The following is a 17171-nucleotide window of genomic DNA, read 5'->3' as shown; positions in this document are numbered from 1 at the left end:
GCATTTTATGACTGTGGGCTCTTATGCTCTTCTGCTTGATATATGAAGAGAGTTCCGCTCTGGACTCTGCTATGCGCAACCCATAGCGAGTCGAAGAATGCTTGCGAAATTCAATCAATGAACAGTCTTTCCAATACTGGAGCGGTCAGTAACGTTCACCTAGCAGTGCGGAAGTACACACGGACCACCTCTGCCCGTCCGGCAGTAACTGGCACAAAATATGTGGTGCTGACCTTGCAGGCTTTCAACCTTAGTTCAAGGTTAGTGCGTTGTGTATGTAACCCCAACCTCACTTGACTTCACTTCACTTGTTCAGGCCTTCACAATATTTTCCCCACTTAGGCAATTTCAGGGCTTCCTCGACGGACAAGCCATCACTTTTTCGACTTTTGTTATCTAAGCAAGCGGCTGCACCCCTTTATATCCATATCTTTAGTGTTGGTAGCAATAGTCAACCTTGATTGATTCTACCATCCGGTGTGTCCTGGTTCACCGAGTCTCTAACGCAGACATACTCGGCCGGTTTTTTCATATTTCTTTTTTTCAAAATGGACCTTCGCGCTCAAGCAGGGCGATGTGTTGCAGAGACTCACGATATCCTCGGAGACGCTCGAGAATGGATGGGAAGCTTCATCGATGCTGACAACAATAAAAATGAAGTTATTAACGTGAGTCCCTACCATACGCGAGCTGCTCTCATTGAGCCCAGACCTTGTTGAGGTTACGTTTGCGAAACCACCACCGTTTGTCACTCCCCTCACACATCTCAACCTCATAGTATTGCATTCTTATGACTGAACCTGATTCGGATGCCTGGAACTACAAGTTTACCTATATTGGTCTGCTGCTGACAGATCTTCCCAGGGATTAATCAAATTACTGGATGACAGCCAAAATGAGATTGGTCAACTTAGAAGAGACCTGGCAGCTGAACACAAGTCACGAAATAACTTCCAGATGGAAGCAGAACGATATGAGTCATCTTACGGAAGACTTGAACAGAGAATTGTGAAGCAGTACAATATTTCCATCCTACTGCCTCTCTGCTAACTTGGCAATAGAACGAGGGATCTTTTATTTCAGTTCTTATAGACGGCGACGGAGCCAAATTCGCCGATGCTTTCCTGCGCAGCCCTTTGGAAGGTGCTCCTCAGGCCGCTCAAGCCCTTAAGCAAGCGATCCGCAATTATATTGATAATGAATGTCCCGAATTGAATGGTGACGATATTCCCGTTCTCATCCGTGTTTACGCCAACCTCAATGGTCTAGCGCAGTCATTACGTCTTTCAAGGGTCATCGATAGAGATGATGATATGAAGATATTCGCCGAGCAGCTTACCAACAGTCGTACCGAAGTAGACTTTGTCAACGTTGGAAGGTCAGTATCGATATGTCTAGTTTGCCTGATGCATTGAGCTGACTTGGCTTGCCGATGTAGAGGTAAAGAAAATGCCGACTCAAAGATTAGAAGTGAGTTTATATTCGACTTGAAATTTAGCATGGCTTTTCTCCTCGTGCCTGCTTGGGTATTGACAATATAACAGAGATGCTTAGTCACTACCACAAGAACGTGCAGTGCCGAAAAATCTTCGTCGCGTGCTGTCACGATAACGGTTATTTGCATGACCTGCGTGAGTACAGTGATAAGACGGATCTTCAGAAAAAGATCGTTCTTGTCGAGACTACACCTGCAGAGCCTTACTTCCAAAAATTGGGATTCCCTATCATTCGCTTCGATGGTGTCTTCCGTTCGAAGCCTTTGGACAATGAGACTAAACACCCATTTCCCTTGCCTGTCAGATCAATGCAACCACCGCCTGAGACTGGGTTGCCACCAATAGCTCCTATTAGGCAGCCATCCATTACACAAAGCATCGCTGAAAGTACCAGATCAGCTGTAGCAACTTCACCTGAGCAAATGCCCAGATTTGTGCCGACTCCGGCTAGCACAGAGTCCCAGCCTTCTCCAGCCGCGGCAAAAGTTGAAGCCGACACGGTCTCACGTACTCCTTCTGTCGTGAACTCTGGTAATGGAGGAACATCAATTAGCTATGCTACGGCAGGCGGTGCTAGCGATTTTCAAAACGTTAGTCTTAAAACTGCCAAGAACAAAAAGCTTGTCAAGACTATCCTCTACAACTACGACGGCTGCCGCATTGACCCACCTACGAAGCATCCCGCAAATTCGCCTGCTCAGAGTACCTATCAGGTCAAGCTCGAGAAAGTTGCTCCTAATGCTTTCTGTAATGACCACTACTTGGTCGGATCCTGCCGACGAAATGGCTGCGAGCGCGTTCATAATGTGGACTTGACCCCACAAGAGGTCGCCATCCACAGATACAAAGCCAGGACGAGCGTGTGTCCTCGTGGACCAGAGTGCGACGACTATGACTGCTACCTTTCACATCATTGCCTGAAGGATCCTAGGTATGCGATCCCCAAATGCCTTTATTATACTTCAAAAGAAAAGACCGATTCAAGTCGCCTCTTGAGGGAACAAAGAAAATAGCGAATATAAACTAGTGCTGACCTCTGATCAGGTGCATCCGAGGGAATACATGTAAATTTGCTAACAGCGATTATGGTAAGCGACCTAATTTCCCGTCGCCCTCCTATGGTACGGCCTATTGTTGCCTGAGGAGGCGGGCGATCCGAAACGCCTCGATCCCTCGTCATACAGAATGATACTGACCTTTGGTGCTCGGATAGGCAACTTGCATCTAGACTCCACCGAAAAACTACAGCCTGCTACACGATGGACACAGGGCAGCGACTTCCCCGAGCACTTACAGTAATGTAGCCCCATGAGCTGGTGGCACCCTGGTGTTGAAAAGCAGGCTACGAAACGTAAAGGCACTTGTGGCAATCAGTGATATTAGACGTTAGTTGTTATGATTCATATTATAGCTTAAAACTCCGTTACTTTCTTATGTAGACATTGTGTTAGCAAATAAAAACCTCAGATTGTAAGATGACCCAGAAAATCTGAGTCATTATGTTCTAGAATTAAATACACATAAATCATTCATCATACTAATAAAAAATCAAGAACGTTAGATTTAAATGTAGGTCAATATTGTATAGGGTAAAAGTAGACTGAAAACTATGAAACCAGATATCTACTGAACACAAGTAAATCGTGGAGTGTAGAACATATAGCGCCCGGCACAATTTGCTCAACCCATATCAACAAGCGGGGAAGAGCGCTATTGAGATTCGTTATTTCTGCGATAACAAGTGCCACAGCTATTACGCCTCTACTTCTTTCAGCAACATGCCTGATCTGCCTCTGATAATACTACTAAACTCTAGTACCATATGTCAATTCGCAAAAAGAGAAAAAAAGATTAAAAAAAAATTCTTAACGGCGGTACAAATGTACCAGGGGCGGGAGATATCGAATGCCCAGCTGACCGAACGTATCGCACTTACCCAAGGGCCTTTGACCGGCGAGAAGAACAAGGCCAGAACTCCACATGCTAAGGGAGCCGAAAAGCAAGATAATTTCGAGACTCAAGTCCGCAATTACTGAATGGTATCAACCTAAACCCGTTGTAGCGAGCGCTTCTTTCAGACCCCGAAGTGCCAGTGGTCGCGTCAAAAACAAATCCACACCGCTCGCAAGCGCATCTTGTCGCACTTCTGGGTCGCTGAGACCAGTGAGAGCTATCACGACCATGGGTTTGTGGCCGCCTGAAAGTTCGAATTCCCGTACACGACGCGTAGACTCCAATCCGTCCATCACAGGCATCGAGATATCCGTTAGCAAGCAACTGTATTTGCCGGGGTTACCGGTATATATTTGCAGCGCCTCCAAGCCGTTGATCGCTGTTGTAAATGTATATTTAAGCTTGGTTAGATATGCAGCCATGATCTATAAACTGTGGTTAAGGCCCATGGCTGCGATTTAGGATCACCTGGTTTCGTTTTACGTACCTTAAGATTGATGGCATTGTCATCCACGATCAGTATCGGCTTTCGAGAGTCTAACGTTGGGCCGCTCGAACCCGGAGCATTGACTTCTGCCACGACCACATTTTCAGGCTGTTTGAGCAACGGCTGTTGCAGCAAAGGACCAGAAGCTTTGGAATTGGCGGGTTTAGGCAGAACCTGTATTGGAAGAGTCGCTTTTTCCATCTCCTGAGCGAGCTGAACGGCTAAGTCCTTCGAACTTAACCCAGTGGTTGAATCCTTCATATCTAAAACGGGATTTGTGCCCAAGCTCCGGAAATCTTGCCATCGTGATTGGCAAGCCAGCAACACTCTAGCGAGTTTCCTTGGTCCAATGCTGTATTGGTGTTAGGACTGACACAGGCTGAGATACTTGTGAGTATAGGAAAATACATACGGTTGTGAACAAACCTCGTATACTCTAGGCAATGAACCACTATCGAATTCCGTCAATCTGTGTGCAGAGGCCAGATCTTGACAAACAAATATGTACGGGCACCGGGATACATGCTTTGTGGTTTCTACGTCGAAGCAGTCTGATGCATTACGAACAGCGCATATGACGAAGTCTGGCAGGGTCTGCGGCCCATCAAGCTCTTGAATAACCTCCATCTGTAACATATCCCGGCAAACTGCTCTAGTTAACTCAGACTGTGGACTTTGTCTGCCATGATCTGTTCGAAGATTCTCATGAGTCCCCGATTCGTGCTGAAAGTTGCGAAGCTGCACACGCTGCCCGGTTAGTGTCTTGATGTTATGCTGGAAATCAGCCTCTTCTCCATCCCTCCCCAGCTCGGCAGCAGGCAAGAGCGGCAGTGCAACCGTTATTGTTGTTCCCTGTCCAGTTTTGCTTGATACATTGATGGTGCCACCCAATGTCACCGTCATGTGTCGAACGAGGCTAAGCCCCAGCCCAGTCCCAACCGCAAATTGATCTTCCTGAGAAAATGGCGTAAAAATGTGATTGCGGAGGTAATCTTCTGTCATGCCTTTGCCTGAGTCAGAAACAGCGAGCACGACCCAATTTGTAGTAGGTACGTCCGATCTCATTGGGTGAGTTTCCTGACGTAAAGAGACCCGAATAAAGCCGGACCTAGTAAATTTGAGGGCGTTGCCAAAAAGGTTCATTACGATACGTCTAAAAGCGCCTGGGTGCATGTGAAACGACCACTTCGCAGGTTGCTCAATGTCAAGATAGATTTGAACAGAACCGTTAGAAACAGAGAGCTCGGTTCGCTGTTGATCACCGGTTGAGGTATGTGATTCCGTCGTGGCAGGGGTGCCGCCGTTCGCAGTAAAGGATGTGGAGTCCGTCTCCGACCTTGTTAGATAGCTAGAGCCTGCAAACACACTTTCCACGACATCTTCCACAAGTACATCCAGCTGGATGGGCGGCTCCGGTGGAGACTGCTGATTCGAGTTAGAAATAGACCTCTGCCGCGAGCCCGAAGATAAGCTCTTTCGCCCGGTTCTGGACCACTGCTTGGCGTTGATTTTGGCAAAATCCAGTAGCTGCGTGGAACAAGTTTCAGTTAGCAACAGACCAGGGGTGAAATGTAGTAAGTAGTGAGCTGGAAGGCTTAGAGTTACCTACGTGATCGATGGTGTCTAACAATGTCCTCCCTGATGCCTCAATTGTCCTCAAGATACTGTCCTGCAGTGCGTCCAGGCTTGTATGTCTTAACAGCTCAACTGCTCCGACTAAACCGTGCAGTGGTGACCGTAGCTCGTGGCTAATAGATCCAAGCATGTCTGTTTTAGCTTTATCAGCCGCCCGCGTCTTCAGCCGTGTCACCTCGGCCATCACAGTCAGTCCGAATACACGAAAATACGTGAGTTCATCCTCTTCACTGAGTGTCCTGGTTGGTGTCCGCGTCCATGCGAACCCACCGGCAAACCAGCGTCCAGCCTGTGCGTCCCAAAGCGGTACAAGCGCTACACTTCGTGCTCCAGGGAATATCTTTATAATGCGCGCCGCCGTGGTTGACTGCTTGCTCTTCCACTCGGTCGGGGACTCGTTGTCATCTGAGCTGACGTTGTGGTCAGACACCGTCCCATCCGCATCAAAGTTCCAGACCTGCCCACGCGGATGCTTCTGCAACAGTCGTTGTAAAAATCGCTCTCTGCAGCCTTCAAATTCATTTGGTGTTGCGTCCTCCACTAGGGAGGAGTTTTGAGACGTTGAGAAGCCCAGTACATCGCAAGCAGGTTGAGCGGGGGCTGGTGTGTGGACATCCTCGTTCGACGCGTTGCCACGATCACAATCTAAACCAGGGGATGGTTGCCGCGCCGTAGGGTCGTTGCCAATCAGTCCACAATATGAACGCACAGAAGCATCCAGAAAGAGCACGCCTTCGACCTCTATGGCTTCGCGAATTATATTAGCTGCTTTGGAAAAGACATGATCTATTTTGCTGCCTAGCAAGTTTGTTGTACTAGATTGCGTTTTGGCCGTTGTCGATGAGGATAAAGGCTCACTTGTAGGCAAAGAAACCGGCGAGAAACTGGACGGTGAAGCTATCGTTGCAGCCAAGCTGGCCTTAGTGGTAGCTGGGTCGCTCCAGCTTGGTGATAGATGATCTTTTGTCGAAACATCGAGATTGTGCATAACCTCTTGTTGCTGCCTTTTTTGTGGCTGATGCTGGGCGGCGGCAGCGGTTGACGATTGTAGCTTCTTGTTCGGCAAGCCCTCATTCATGCCGGGTGAATCCTGACATGACGTTGGGCTATCTGAGGACTCTGAAACGGACTTCCGTAGTGTAGCTTGGCCGTTGACAAATCTGCCTAGCCCGTTCACCATTCGTTGCTCCCGTCGATACCACTCGTGGCTCCTCTTGCTCTCCAAATAATCCATGACGACTCTAGATATGTCTTGCATAAATCGCACGTCATCGGCGTGCAATCCCTCGGGCCGCGGCTTGTCATCGAACATGCAATAAACACCAATGTTGATCCCCGTCGGCGAGCGGATGGGCACACCAGCGTAGAACTGGCGAGCCGAATCTGCTATGTGGCAGAATCGCGCATCATCGTCGAGGCTCTTGATGATGGATACGGGTATATCTGTCGGGTCAAGCCCGAAGGCAGTGCCCGGAATAGACTGGGTTCCGGCCGGCTGGGTAACGACATGTTCGCAAACACTTGTCGCGCGCTCGAAACTGAGGCCGTTGAACGAGACGGGCTGATGGTGTGCGGCGGACCAAGGGGCGGATGGTGGTGGCCGAAGCGCCTCGGCAATAATATGTTGGTACCTGCGGTCGAAGAGGGAGATCATGACACGAGCGGCTTCCAGTTTATAGCACCCAAGATGGGCGAATGCCGTGAGACCGGGGTCGGATGTCGAAGACAGATGTATGGATTGGATAGCCTTCGGTGGGTCAGGCCCTTTGAGCCCTGCAGTTGAGATGGTGAGAGCATCATATCTGTGGTAGTGGCTTTCACGTTAGCGACACATTCGATGCGCGATGAATGCCACGTCGATCAATTATCAGGATGCAGAGGAACTTGCTTGAATGTTTCGCGCTCCCGAGCAGCCTCTGAGATGGTTGCTGAGTGGTAGATTACCATCTCGTAGGCCAGATGCGTACTGTATGCAATGATGTCAGGCCCGTCGAGGGGTCAGGGCCTGGCGGGGTGTGCCAGGGTCAGCGACCTTCAGGCAGTCTCCGCAGAGTTGTTATTATACAGTGCCTTATAGATCTGTACGAGCCAAGTACTGCCAGGTCTTCGTGTGAAAGTACTGTAGTAACACGAATTGACTTGAAATCCAACACACTGCCTCTCGATAAATGGTGAAATTTCTCATGTATCATGACGTCGTCTCTTGGTAGGTTGCCAAACGTGAAAGTACCTGGAATTTCCCAGGGTCTCTTCGTTGGGAAAGTTTTCTCCGCCAGGTCTAGACTATCCTTAGTCTAAGGGTCAGGTAGGTGGCGGGCATTGTAGTCTAACCATAGCCTAGACCATGGTTAGCACGGTCAGTGTCCAGTCGGCAGTTTGATGTCTGCCACTCCTGCTATCTCTGCTTCGGCGTCGCCTTGCACAAGCAAGCGGCACTTGATTTGGTAATTTACTGTACGGTTACATTACAAGTAAGCCTGTTATATACTGTAGCTGATCCAGGTTTTCATTGGTACGCTCCTGTTTCCCAATTAGCCAGGTTAACATTCACGTTCATTCCAAGTTACCCACATACACTATTCTCTTTAGTCCCGCTCATCATTCATCCTTCATCCGTGTTACTTGTATGGTTCATACCATCTTATCCTTTCTTGCCACACATACGTACATGGCCAAATACGCATTCGATATTTCTGCTCATATGGGGCAGGTGGCCTTATCTTTACTAACAGCCGTGCCCGCATAAAATCCAGGACACCTTGACCCAAGGCGCTAACCTTTTGGTTTGGGACTAAGTAGCGCTTGCCTTGTAGCAGAAAAGTACTGGGCAGAGCTACTAACCTAGTAGGGATGTTGTCTACATAGACGTCTGGTAACTATCCCCAAACTCAATCATTTGAGCGAATTGAGTTAGACGCCAATGCCTACGGGAGCAAAAATCGAGGCTTTTGAAGGCTTGATTGAAGTTGACAGGGACCTGCATTTTCCGATGGCCTGTTGGCAAACCTCATTCAGTCACCTACTCAGTTGCCACGACAGGGTTGTTCCATTATTTGTTTTCAACCTCATGCCAATAGCTTGCTTGTCATTATGAAGAATGGCCGAAATGGACCTCACTATACAGCCCAGCTGCATGAAGCTGAACCTAGTTCACACTCTCACAAGTTACAGAATGTGCTGAAGAAGCTTGATTCAACAGTTGCAGACGCAACAGCAATAATCTAACTACACATTATCACCGTAGCCCATTATTCTGCGAGCAATCCCCATTACTTCAGATCCACTATGCATGAGAAGAACGTGACTGGGCTATTGGTTGACCAGGAACTATTCATCTACGAAAACAGCTTTAAGACGGCAACTAGGACTCGCTCAGCAGCGGCAAAGTCCCCTCACCAGTATCTGCTCGTCGAGTCGCATTCCCGGCATGTCATCGCCTTTCACATCAGCACCATCCTGGATTTGCTTCCAAGCAGAGCAATGGATCACAAGAGCGAAACCAAAACACAGTCAAATTTCACACTAGCATGGCAAAACGTAGAGTTGTGTGAGAGGGAGCTAGACGTGTATTGGGCTCAACCTGAATGTACTTGGACAAAAGAAAAAGACAAAAGAAACCAAACTACAAGGCACACGACTCTGAACCCCGGTCCCCCAAACTCCTCCATGGCAACCATCCTAAAATCCATCTGATCGGCGGCCGTACAACAATGCTCCCGCCCGAGACTGTCGATCAGCATGCCCGCCCCTCTCAAGTCCCGCGTGACAACAGCCTTCTGAAGAGACTGATGCCCGGCATTCCCTGGTTCCCTGTCCATCCTGCAAGGCAGTCATCCCCAGCCTCATGACTACCAAGCAGACCATGCCTGTTGCCTTGTATGCTGCCACTCGAGGAAGCAACACATAAAGGACTTACAAAAGCCGAAAGTCCATCTCGGCAGTCACAGTCGAAGAATGACTGCCGAGCATTCCCTCCAACTCCATGTCCAACGCATCCCCCATACCAGATCACCAGTACCCAAACCCAACCGCCAGCTGCTATCTAAGCTATCTAAGCTACCTAAACGGTCTAAAGACGCAGAACAGGAAGACTACAGTAACAGAGACCAGCCAAAAATCAAAACACAGAAAAGCGCGACCAACGCGACCAACGCCAAACATAAGAAAAGACATAGGAAAGAACATAGGAAATCCTCCAAGACAATCTGCCAAACCAACAACACTAACAACGCCAAGCATGACCGCGACCTCTACCTCTCCTACTGGAAGCCGCACCAGCCCTCCCAAGCTGGATTCGACTCGTTGTTCCGCCTAGAACCAAGCGCAGCAAGCAGCATACGCAAGGCCAGCAGCGGCAGAGACGGCAACAGCAGCGGTAGCCTTCCACATCCAAGACGTCTTACGAGGACGACTGGGGGTTTCAGGCATGTTGACTGAAGCAGTTGTAGCTGTAAATATGGGTTCTTGTCGACAAGAGTATTGTCGCATGTGTGCGCGGACCGCCGTGCCAAGGTCGATCTCGGGCAAAGGAGCGAAGGCTGCTAGGCTCGAGTTTTGAGACTCGGCCACAGGAACCTGAGAAAGAGCGGATGCTTCTGGGCTCGAGTTTTGAAGCTCGGCGTAAGGAAGCTCAGGAATGTATGGCGAAGGAGTGAACGGAAGCGGATTGCAACCAGAACGATCGGACGAAGCGAACGCTCCAGCAAAAGAGAGTGAATGCTTCATAAGAAGACGAGTGGCGGCGCAATCTATGGCGAGGTATATGGCAGGAACGTCGGTAGGGAGGCGACCCCACCGTTGTTCGAGACCACATAATTTCTGTTGGAGAAGAATGCCCGAATCCATGGCTTCGTCTTCGGAAACGACATCCCAGTCGGAGCCAACTGAAAAAACGGACGCTTCAGGGATATCAAGGTAGCCGTCAGAATACGAACCGCTACAAAGCCAGCTGGGAGTGAATTCTCCTGTGTAAGGAGAGGACGATGACTCTTCAGCATCGATAGCAGCACAGCGTGCTAAAATCGATACATCACGCTCTTTGGACGCGGCGCAGGCTTTTCTGAAAGCATCGAAATTAAACAATGCATCCAGATCCGCGGCGGCAAGTGGAGGGGCTGGAAGAGGTGATCCGTAGTCGGTGGATCCCTCGGAAAGAGAGACAAGCCCAGCGGGTGTAGAGTCGCACAAAGAAAAGAACGAAGGTGGGGATCGTGGACTGTCACAAACGTTGCCGAATGTGATGTCTGACCCATTATGTGCTGGTAAAGGAGTGGATGGACCCGTTGTGGTGGGTTCTAACCGTGTTGGGAGTTGGGAGGGAGGGAGAGTCGACAAAGACGGCGCATCGATAGCAGCCATTTGTTGAAGGAATTCCTTGTGCTGGGCCTCCTGTTCAATCTTCATCCGTCTCAGAACCGAAGCCCTTCCGACTGGTGAATAGTAGGTTGAAACTGTGGAGGTGATGGTGCCTGAAGCCCAAGATGGTGGGGTGTCCGCAGACAAGCTGCTGACATCGCACCGCTGGACCTTCTGACGCCTGGCCAAGGGGAAGAAGGGGGAGAAGGGGGAGGAAGATCCAGCAACCTGTATACAGGTTAGCCTCAGATTTATAGAGCAGGGCTGTAACGAAGCACCTACTAGTGGGGTTGCCTGGTCGCAAGATATTGAGGCTCTCGGCTTCAGAGCCACAGGACTACCTAGCTTCTAACGAGGTAACTCCGGACGCTGAAGTGATCGAGGCGAAGATTGCTAAGAACGGCGTCAGTATGATACAAGCTAGTATTGGTGGGAAAACCGAAGTTGCTATAGCCAAGAGCGATGGAACATATCACGACGGGGACATATATGGCACTGATAGTAGAATAGGAGGTGATGGGAGCAGCGATAGCAAGATGGCAATGATATTGAAACCGAAGACGATACCTAGCAGGGTGAAGGGCGATAATATTGACCATGGATGGTGATGATGGATGATGGACGATGATCATAGTCGATTATTGTTGGTGATGTTGTTACTAGGTGGTGATGTTGTTGATGGTGACAATGGGGGATGGATTGTGGCATGATGATGAGGATCACGCTGTGCATGCTAGGCAAGTGGGTTACAGTCGGTGACAATAGGGGTCAAGGGTCCAATGTCTGGGTTCACTATGAAAAGAAAGACAACTTACTCCTGATGGACGAGGGAAGGGGGGATGAGAGGAAAGGGGGTGGTCTGGACCATTGAAGATCAACAACGCTGCATCCAGGGCGGCCCTGAAATGCTTGTGCCGAACTGCGTGAGGACCCAAGACCTGATCGGTTCGCTCGCGCCAAAAGGCATGGAGCTCTGTTTTAGATCGCATGGATCGCGTGGTTTTAGATCGCTGGGATCGCATGATGAAAGCTGATGAAGGAGCAGAGTAGAGAAAGTGAAGGGAAGGCGGACGGGAGAAGAAACGGAGAAGGAAAAGTCAGGAAAGGGGGCGCCCTGGGCTTGGTCATATAGAACACTGGCCCTCGGCTGATGCATATGGCCCTTGAAGGATACTAGCACTTGTGGTATCTGCCCAAGAGCATATGCATTAAGAGCTTGATCGGTTTTCTACATGGCCTGGTCACGAAAAGGGTATGGTAACAACATATTAGGACTAGGGGGAAGCACGGGCCGGCTAAGGTGAGGTGAGGCAAAAGAAATGCGTGAGTGAGGCTGGGTTAAGATGATGAAGATGTTTTTGGTTGTGGAGACTGGTATGGGATGATAGCTGAGGTGGAATATAGCCATATCTGCAATTTTGGTAATGGTCAGGCTTGTTGAAGAGGCGTTGATGGAAATGTATTTCTGGCGTAGGGTTGAGGGCGATGTGGTTCGGTTTCTCAGAACTAGATATCTGAATGAATATGCTGTAGTCCAACGTTTATTGTCCTATAGCTTCTAGAAACCATGGTATGATTTCTCTTTGCTATCTCTTTTCCGGTATTCCATATCTTTCGATGGTGAAGGGCTTGGTAATATGCCTGTCGAATAGGGCTTGCGCAACTATAACCATCGAGGTCCGGGATATCGATATGAAGATAGAGCGGCGCACATACATCAGAGCTGGTGGAAAGATAGACACGCGGATTGTCGTGAGTGAAATGATCGATTCACTGGTGGCTTTTGATACTGCTAAGAACGGCAACATTGAAAATCGATGGCCCCGAAAGATGAGTGATGCTGGTGGCCTTGGACAACGTTCGAGCTCGTATTGGAGCGAACATCAAGGTAGGACGGCTTTAATGACATCAACTGATATCAGATGTCGAATCTACAGTTAGCAGAAGGAATAGTAAGGAGCGACATATCAAGATGTGTCATTGGCGACTTCCCATCCCATCGAGTGGTGAATCCTGCTATGACCTCATATCAAATTGCAATAATCGACAATAGCAGGAAAAGCGTCTCAGAGGATCGCAGAAATGAAGACCGTGGCGGCAATACAAAAGTCAGGGACAAGGTCCATTTCCAGGCACGAAATCAGCTTAATCAAATAGGATTACATCTGCCTTCCAGATCATATTATGTCGACTTGGCCATGGAGATACCAAGACAGCGTTTACCAGTGTTCTATGAAGAGAAATTCTGTAATTTCTAACGGCCCTAGAAAACTTATTGTTTTGTACGATGTCTATTCTGCCACAAGTCAGCTTGGCAAAACTTCAACCGAAGGGCCAAGCACCAAATAGCGACGTATACGCAACATTGGATCGAGACGGCAGCATCCAAAGCACGAATTGTTTGCAATAAACAAGACTGGAATAAGAAGACATGATTACATATTAACTACAGATCTTCTGATGTCAATTATGGGTGACTATAACCAATGCAACAGCCACCAGAGTACAATGTTAGTATATGGGCAGACAACATGGAACGCAAAACGAATGGTCGAACTTAATACCAAACAATGGGGAGCGAATAACACAGCTATGCAACAGAAATCACGATAGCCCTCATGGATATGTCTATTCGAAGCAAATCGTCTTCAGAACGAATCCAGCACTTGTTGTCTATACAGCACTATTCTACTTCCTCCCACCAGGCCTTCCACTGCCTGATTAACTGCCACTCTTCGTCTGCATTTGCTGCTGCCATATATTCATGCATGAGTTGATTCATGCGCTCACTCTTAGCACCATACTGCGTTCTATGCCAGTCGAAGTCGGACTGGGGCAATTCGTCGCCCGACCCAGCAGCAAGAACGAGGTCATCTAGTGCAGCGGACACAGCTCCCAACCTACCATACGTCTTCGCTAAACCCGCACGAACTGATTTAACATATATGATAATATCGATCATTCGCACGGTATCCCTATATAACTTTACCCTGTAGTCCGAGAACGCTCGGAACCTCTCTAGACTTCTGTCTTGACATGCTTCCATGAACTTCTATTGCATTCGAGGAGAACCAAGACTGCATGTTCTTGCATTATCGCCGTCTATGTATCGCGCTTCGAAGAATGCAGCCAAACTTGTGCCACGTATTGTTGCTTCGTCGCATTATGGGCATACTGAGCAGCCACTGAAGCACCACCAAGTAGCAATGAACAAAGCTTTTCGGCTAGGACAATGTGGTTTCTCCGAGAGCCTTCGCACAAATTGATGAGATATTTCAAAATCGCCAAGATCCACCGCCTCAGCTAGTCTCTCAACGTAGTATAAGAACCGAGACGCTGCTGGGTTGAGGTCACACATTCTTCGCGAACCGTTGTTGCCTACGACAGGGCGGAAGAAAGCACCTAACTCGCATGTAGTGATGATTCCAACGTAGCATGTTTTACAAATGTGGAAGCCTGTTTCCCCGTAGACAGTGTACCAAGGGCCGTTATAACTCTCTCTTTGACAACAGGATTTAGTACTGCCGATAATATCTGCGGCCTCATAAAACACACTAAAGTCCTTTTGTAGGAAGCCGATTCAAAAGCGACCATCAAAGGACCAATAGCCATTCCGCATTTCCATTGCCCAACCGGCCTAACGAACATTTTCGTATCTTCCATAAGGTGCTTGAAGTGCTTGAAGTGCTCGTCGAAAGTTGTAAGCACTACGCGGTCTAAGTAGCACGCCTCGCAGATCAGCAATGACTTTTCCAGCCCGTTGCAGCTGAACCAGCGGTTTCCATGTAGCTCAATGAGTTGACCTTTGCAGCTCTGAAGCCGTGAGCGACGATAAATCGCCTTCTTGAAGCCACACCAGTCATGACGCTCCGTAAAAAAGGGCACAGCCCGTACCATAAATGGATGGCAGAGATCGCACGACCATATCTCTTTTTCCGGTTGCACAGCGCAGAGCGGAAGGAAATGCTTCTCAAAATTTGTCCCGACGATTGCATTTTCGTAGCAAGCTTGACAGGAAATAAACTCAGGCAATCGCGTATCAGCAGGCTGGTACCATTTTATTTTCTCCTTTACTGCAGCACCGCAAATTCCTCTACAGTCTTGAACGGCCATGCGATGTGAGACATAATCTACGACGCCTTGCGAATAATCCACAGCTCTCGCAGCAGGCCATAGAACCATAGACATGCGTGGTGCCAAAATCTGCATCGAAACGGGATTCCTGTCACTGATCGGAAACAGAGAAAACTGTGAGCCAGAGCTAACCTTGAGATATGCCTTTTATAACAGTGCGAGCAAGCCAAAAAGTTAGGCTTACTCATAAACCTGTACCAAATGGCCGAGTATTTTGTAGCCTGCGACTGTGGACATTGACGAATTACGGCGCTAGGTGGTCCTTGTGTCCATGTTTTTGGTTCTACCGAAGTCAAAGCGAGGAAACTCGAATGCTGTGGTCCAGGAGAATTGATCGGTGAATCTTTAGAGAGTTCAGAAGCACTACTTTCAGCAGACATATCTTGTAACCCATGTATTTGCTGACAATCTAGACAGATCTTGAGCTGCTGTGCGCACATAGTAAATAATTGTTTTAGTTGACCACAGTCCAAGCAGCTGTTCTTTGTTACAAGATCAACAGTGTTGGGTGATTTGACCAGTCCGTGTCTCAATAGCCTGTTTGCGGAGCGTGATTATCTCCTAGACATACGAATTGTTGTGATTATGCTAGAAAAAGTTCTCTAGCTCAAAATCATCATCACTCGTGACATTCGTCAGCTCTCCATCAAGTTCCTGCCTATAATTTATGTTCTGCTCGCGGTATGTGTTGATTTGTTTCGATTGACCATCTTCACCCCTCCAAACTCTGCCGTTGAGATGCCTCAAGCACAGTTGTCTGCCTTCATCCGGATAATAGAGCCAGGTACCCCATTTCGACCAGAGTCCTTCTTTCATCTGGTCCCGTGCTCTGTGGCCTATCTTGTCCTCAATAAAATCTCCCCGTAGCATAGCAAGGCGAGAGGGGTAGACCCGCGCGAGATAATGTGCAGTAGAGGCTATGTGAGGTTTGTCATGCCAAAAGTAGAGCGGCGTTAGTGGTATCTTGATCTCGGGTTGCAGTGATGGTGAGAAATTTCGTTGAAGCTTCAACGTTAACTCTTGCAAGGCAGGGAATCGCACGACGTCTTGCGATGTCGCGTAGGAAAGCATCTTCTTGGCGGGAAGGCAAATATATTTTATGGGTACTTCGGGATCGTTCTCTGAGCCTTGCATCACTTGGAGTACTGACTCTATGGGTATGCTAGCGACAAGGCTCCAATCATGCTGCTGAAGCCAGACGTAAGGGGTGTCGACGAGGCGTAATGCTGAACGCACCGCCAGGCCGAAACCTAAACGCCTTTCAGGTTCTATGAATGTAACCCTGTTGTCCACAGTCCGCTTTGCAGTGAATGGGACGCCATTTGTGCTCTGAGGAGAGCCGTATTCCGCTTCTCCCCGTTCTGTAACCATATGTACCTCTCCAGAAGTACTATAAAATTGCTGAAGAATGAGCTGTTTCGCATTGGTCTTGTATAAGTTCCAGTCCTTTGCTTGCTGTGGAGTGACATGCCCTTTCTTCAATCTTGCAAAAGGGACGACTAGATCGTAATTGTCGAACACTACTATAAAGCGGCATCGGAGCAGTTGAGGACAGTACTTGCTATAACCGTCCAAAATAGCCGATATAAGGTCCGTGTATGGTATAGAAGGTGTGACAGACGTGGTGATTATCACAGTCAAGATATCTATCATCCGGGGTTGTGTCTGGTCTGTTGTAGCCGCCATGTCTCATGACCGGAATTCGTCAAACAGCAGTTTGCTTCTTGATCCGGCTGTTAGTGAAAGGCGTTACTGCCAAGCTCTTTGACTTGACAGGGGCCAAAGTGAAGAAGTTATTCCTACCTTGACCTTGCCACTGCGCAACAACGAAATGAAATTTTGGCGAACAACGCTTCTAATGGCTGCCCCACAGTAAGGGTGCGCCTTATCCACCTGGCTCTAAGTCTAGATGCTCTGCGAATCCCACTGAGGTTACTCGGTTAGCGTACTGGGTAAGCGCCAAGCCGCTGGGCCATTTACTGGGACCAAGCGGATGCCACCTCAAATTTCAGACCACCTCGAGGTTATTGACAACCTTGAAGGTAAGTAGATGCTACTCTAGAAGAGAAGCAGTGATTTCCAACAGTATGGCGTCGATACATTCTCGACCC

The 17171-nt window shown here is 48.6% G+C and overlaps 5 protein-coding genes across 5 annotated transcripts; 1 reads left to right on the top strand and 4 right to left on the bottom strand.

The window, feature by feature from the left end:
* Positions 1–236: 236 nt before the first annotated feature.
* On the top strand, positions 237–3044 carry BKA67DRAFT_549893 (uncharacterized protein). Its single transcript, XM_046101616.1, has 7 exons — positions 237–668; positions 865–1008; positions 1062–1378; positions 1439–1470; positions 1545–2427; positions 2541–2584; positions 2710–3044. Exons 1-7 carry the CDS (start codon positions 549–551, stop codon positions 2793–2795), a joined length of 1626 nt encoding a protein of 541 aa, XP_045965142.1. The 5' UTR covers positions 237–548; the 3' UTR covers positions 2796–3044.
* A 9-nt stretch (positions 3045–3053) lies between these two features.
* On the bottom strand, positions 3054–7942 carry BKA67DRAFT_72519 (uncharacterized protein). The gene is made up of 6 exons (XM_046109391.1): positions 7460–7942; positions 5546–7373; positions 4463–5463; positions 4349–4387; positions 3937–4288; positions 3054–3874 (listed from the first exon to the last, which is right to left on the bottom strand). Exons 1-6 carry the CDS (start codon positions 7516–7518, stop codon positions 3539–3541), a joined length of 3615 nt encoding a protein of 1204 aa, XP_045965141.1. The 5' UTR covers positions 7519–7942; the 3' UTR covers positions 3054–3538.
* A 1940-nt stretch (positions 7943–9882) lies between these two features.
* BKA67DRAFT_531087 (uncharacterized protein) lies at positions 9883–11948 on the bottom strand (the record flags this gene model as incomplete). Its single annotated transcript, XM_046099333.1, has 2 exons — positions 9883–11154; positions 11742–11948. 2 exons carry the CDS (start codon positions 11946–11948, stop codon positions 9883–9885), a joined length of 1479 nt encoding a protein of 492 aa, XP_045965140.1.
* A 1661-nt stretch (positions 11949–13609) lies between these two features.
* BKA67DRAFT_642025 (uncharacterized protein) lies at positions 13610–15144 on the bottom strand (the record flags this gene model as incomplete). The annotated part of the gene is made up of 4 exons (XM_046105791.1): positions 14573–15144; positions 14102–14480; positions 13916–14003; positions 13610–13857 (listed from the first exon to the last, which is right to left on the bottom strand). The coding sequence occupies exons 1-4, from the start codon at positions 15133–15135 to the stop codon at positions 13610–13612; spliced, it is 1278 nt and encodes a 425-aa protein (XP_045965139.1). The 5' UTR covers positions 15136–15144.
* A 198-nt stretch (positions 15145–15342) lies between these two features.
* On the bottom strand, positions 15343–17090 carry BKA67DRAFT_549883 (uncharacterized protein). The gene has a single exon (XM_046101615.1). The coding sequence runs from the start codon at positions 16744–16746 to the stop codon at positions 15649–15651; it is 1098 nt and encodes a 365-aa protein (XP_045965138.1). The 5' UTR covers positions 16747–17090; the 3' UTR covers positions 15343–15648.
* Between the last annotated feature and the right edge of the window lie 81 nt (positions 17091–17171).

The sequence above is a fragment of the Truncatella angustata genome, assembly GCF_020726525.1.
Source record: "Truncatella angustata strain MPI-SDFR-AT-0073 chromosome Unknown BKA67scaffold_1, whole genome shotgun sequence".
NCBI lineage: Eukaryota > Fungi > Ascomycota > Sordariomycetes > Amphisphaeriales > Sporocadaceae > Truncatella > Truncatella angustata.
Note: the sequence above shows the minus strand (reverse complement) of the source record. Positions and strands in the feature narration are given on the sequence as shown.

What these genes read in the sequence shown, in the direction of transcription:
- BKA67DRAFT_549893 (XM_046101616.1), top strand. Translation starts at nt 549, where the DNA reads ATGGACCTTCGCGCTCAAGCAGGGCGATGTGTTGCAGAGACTCACGAT. An exon ending in ATAAAAATGAAGTTATTAAC is followed by an intron (nt 669 to 864) that starts GTGAGTCCCTAC and finishes AGATCTTCCCAG; the next exon opens with GGATTAATCAAATTACTGGA. An exon ending in ATTTGCTAACAGCGATTATG is followed by an intron (nt 2,585 to 2,709) that starts GTAAGCGACCTA and finishes GTGCTCGGATAG; the next exon opens with GCAACTTGCATCTAGACTCC.
- BKA67DRAFT_72519 (XM_046109391.1), bottom strand. Translation starts at nt 7,518, where the DNA reads ATGGTAATCTACCACTCAGCAACCATCTCAGAGGCTGCTCGGGAGCGC. An exon ending in TGTTAGACACCATCGATCAC is followed by an intron (nt 5,464 to 5,545) that starts GTAGGTAACTCT and finishes TGTTCCACGCAG; the next exon opens with CTACTGGATTTTGCCAAAAT. An exon ending in TACGAGGTTTGTTCACAACC is followed by an intron (nt 4,289 to 4,348) that starts GTATGTATTTTC and finishes ACACCAATACAG; the next exon opens with CATTGGACCAAGGAAACTCG.
- BKA67DRAFT_549883 (XM_046101615.1), bottom strand. Translation starts at nt 16,746, where the DNA reads ATGGCGGCTACAACAGACCAGACACAACCCCGGATGATAGATATCTTG.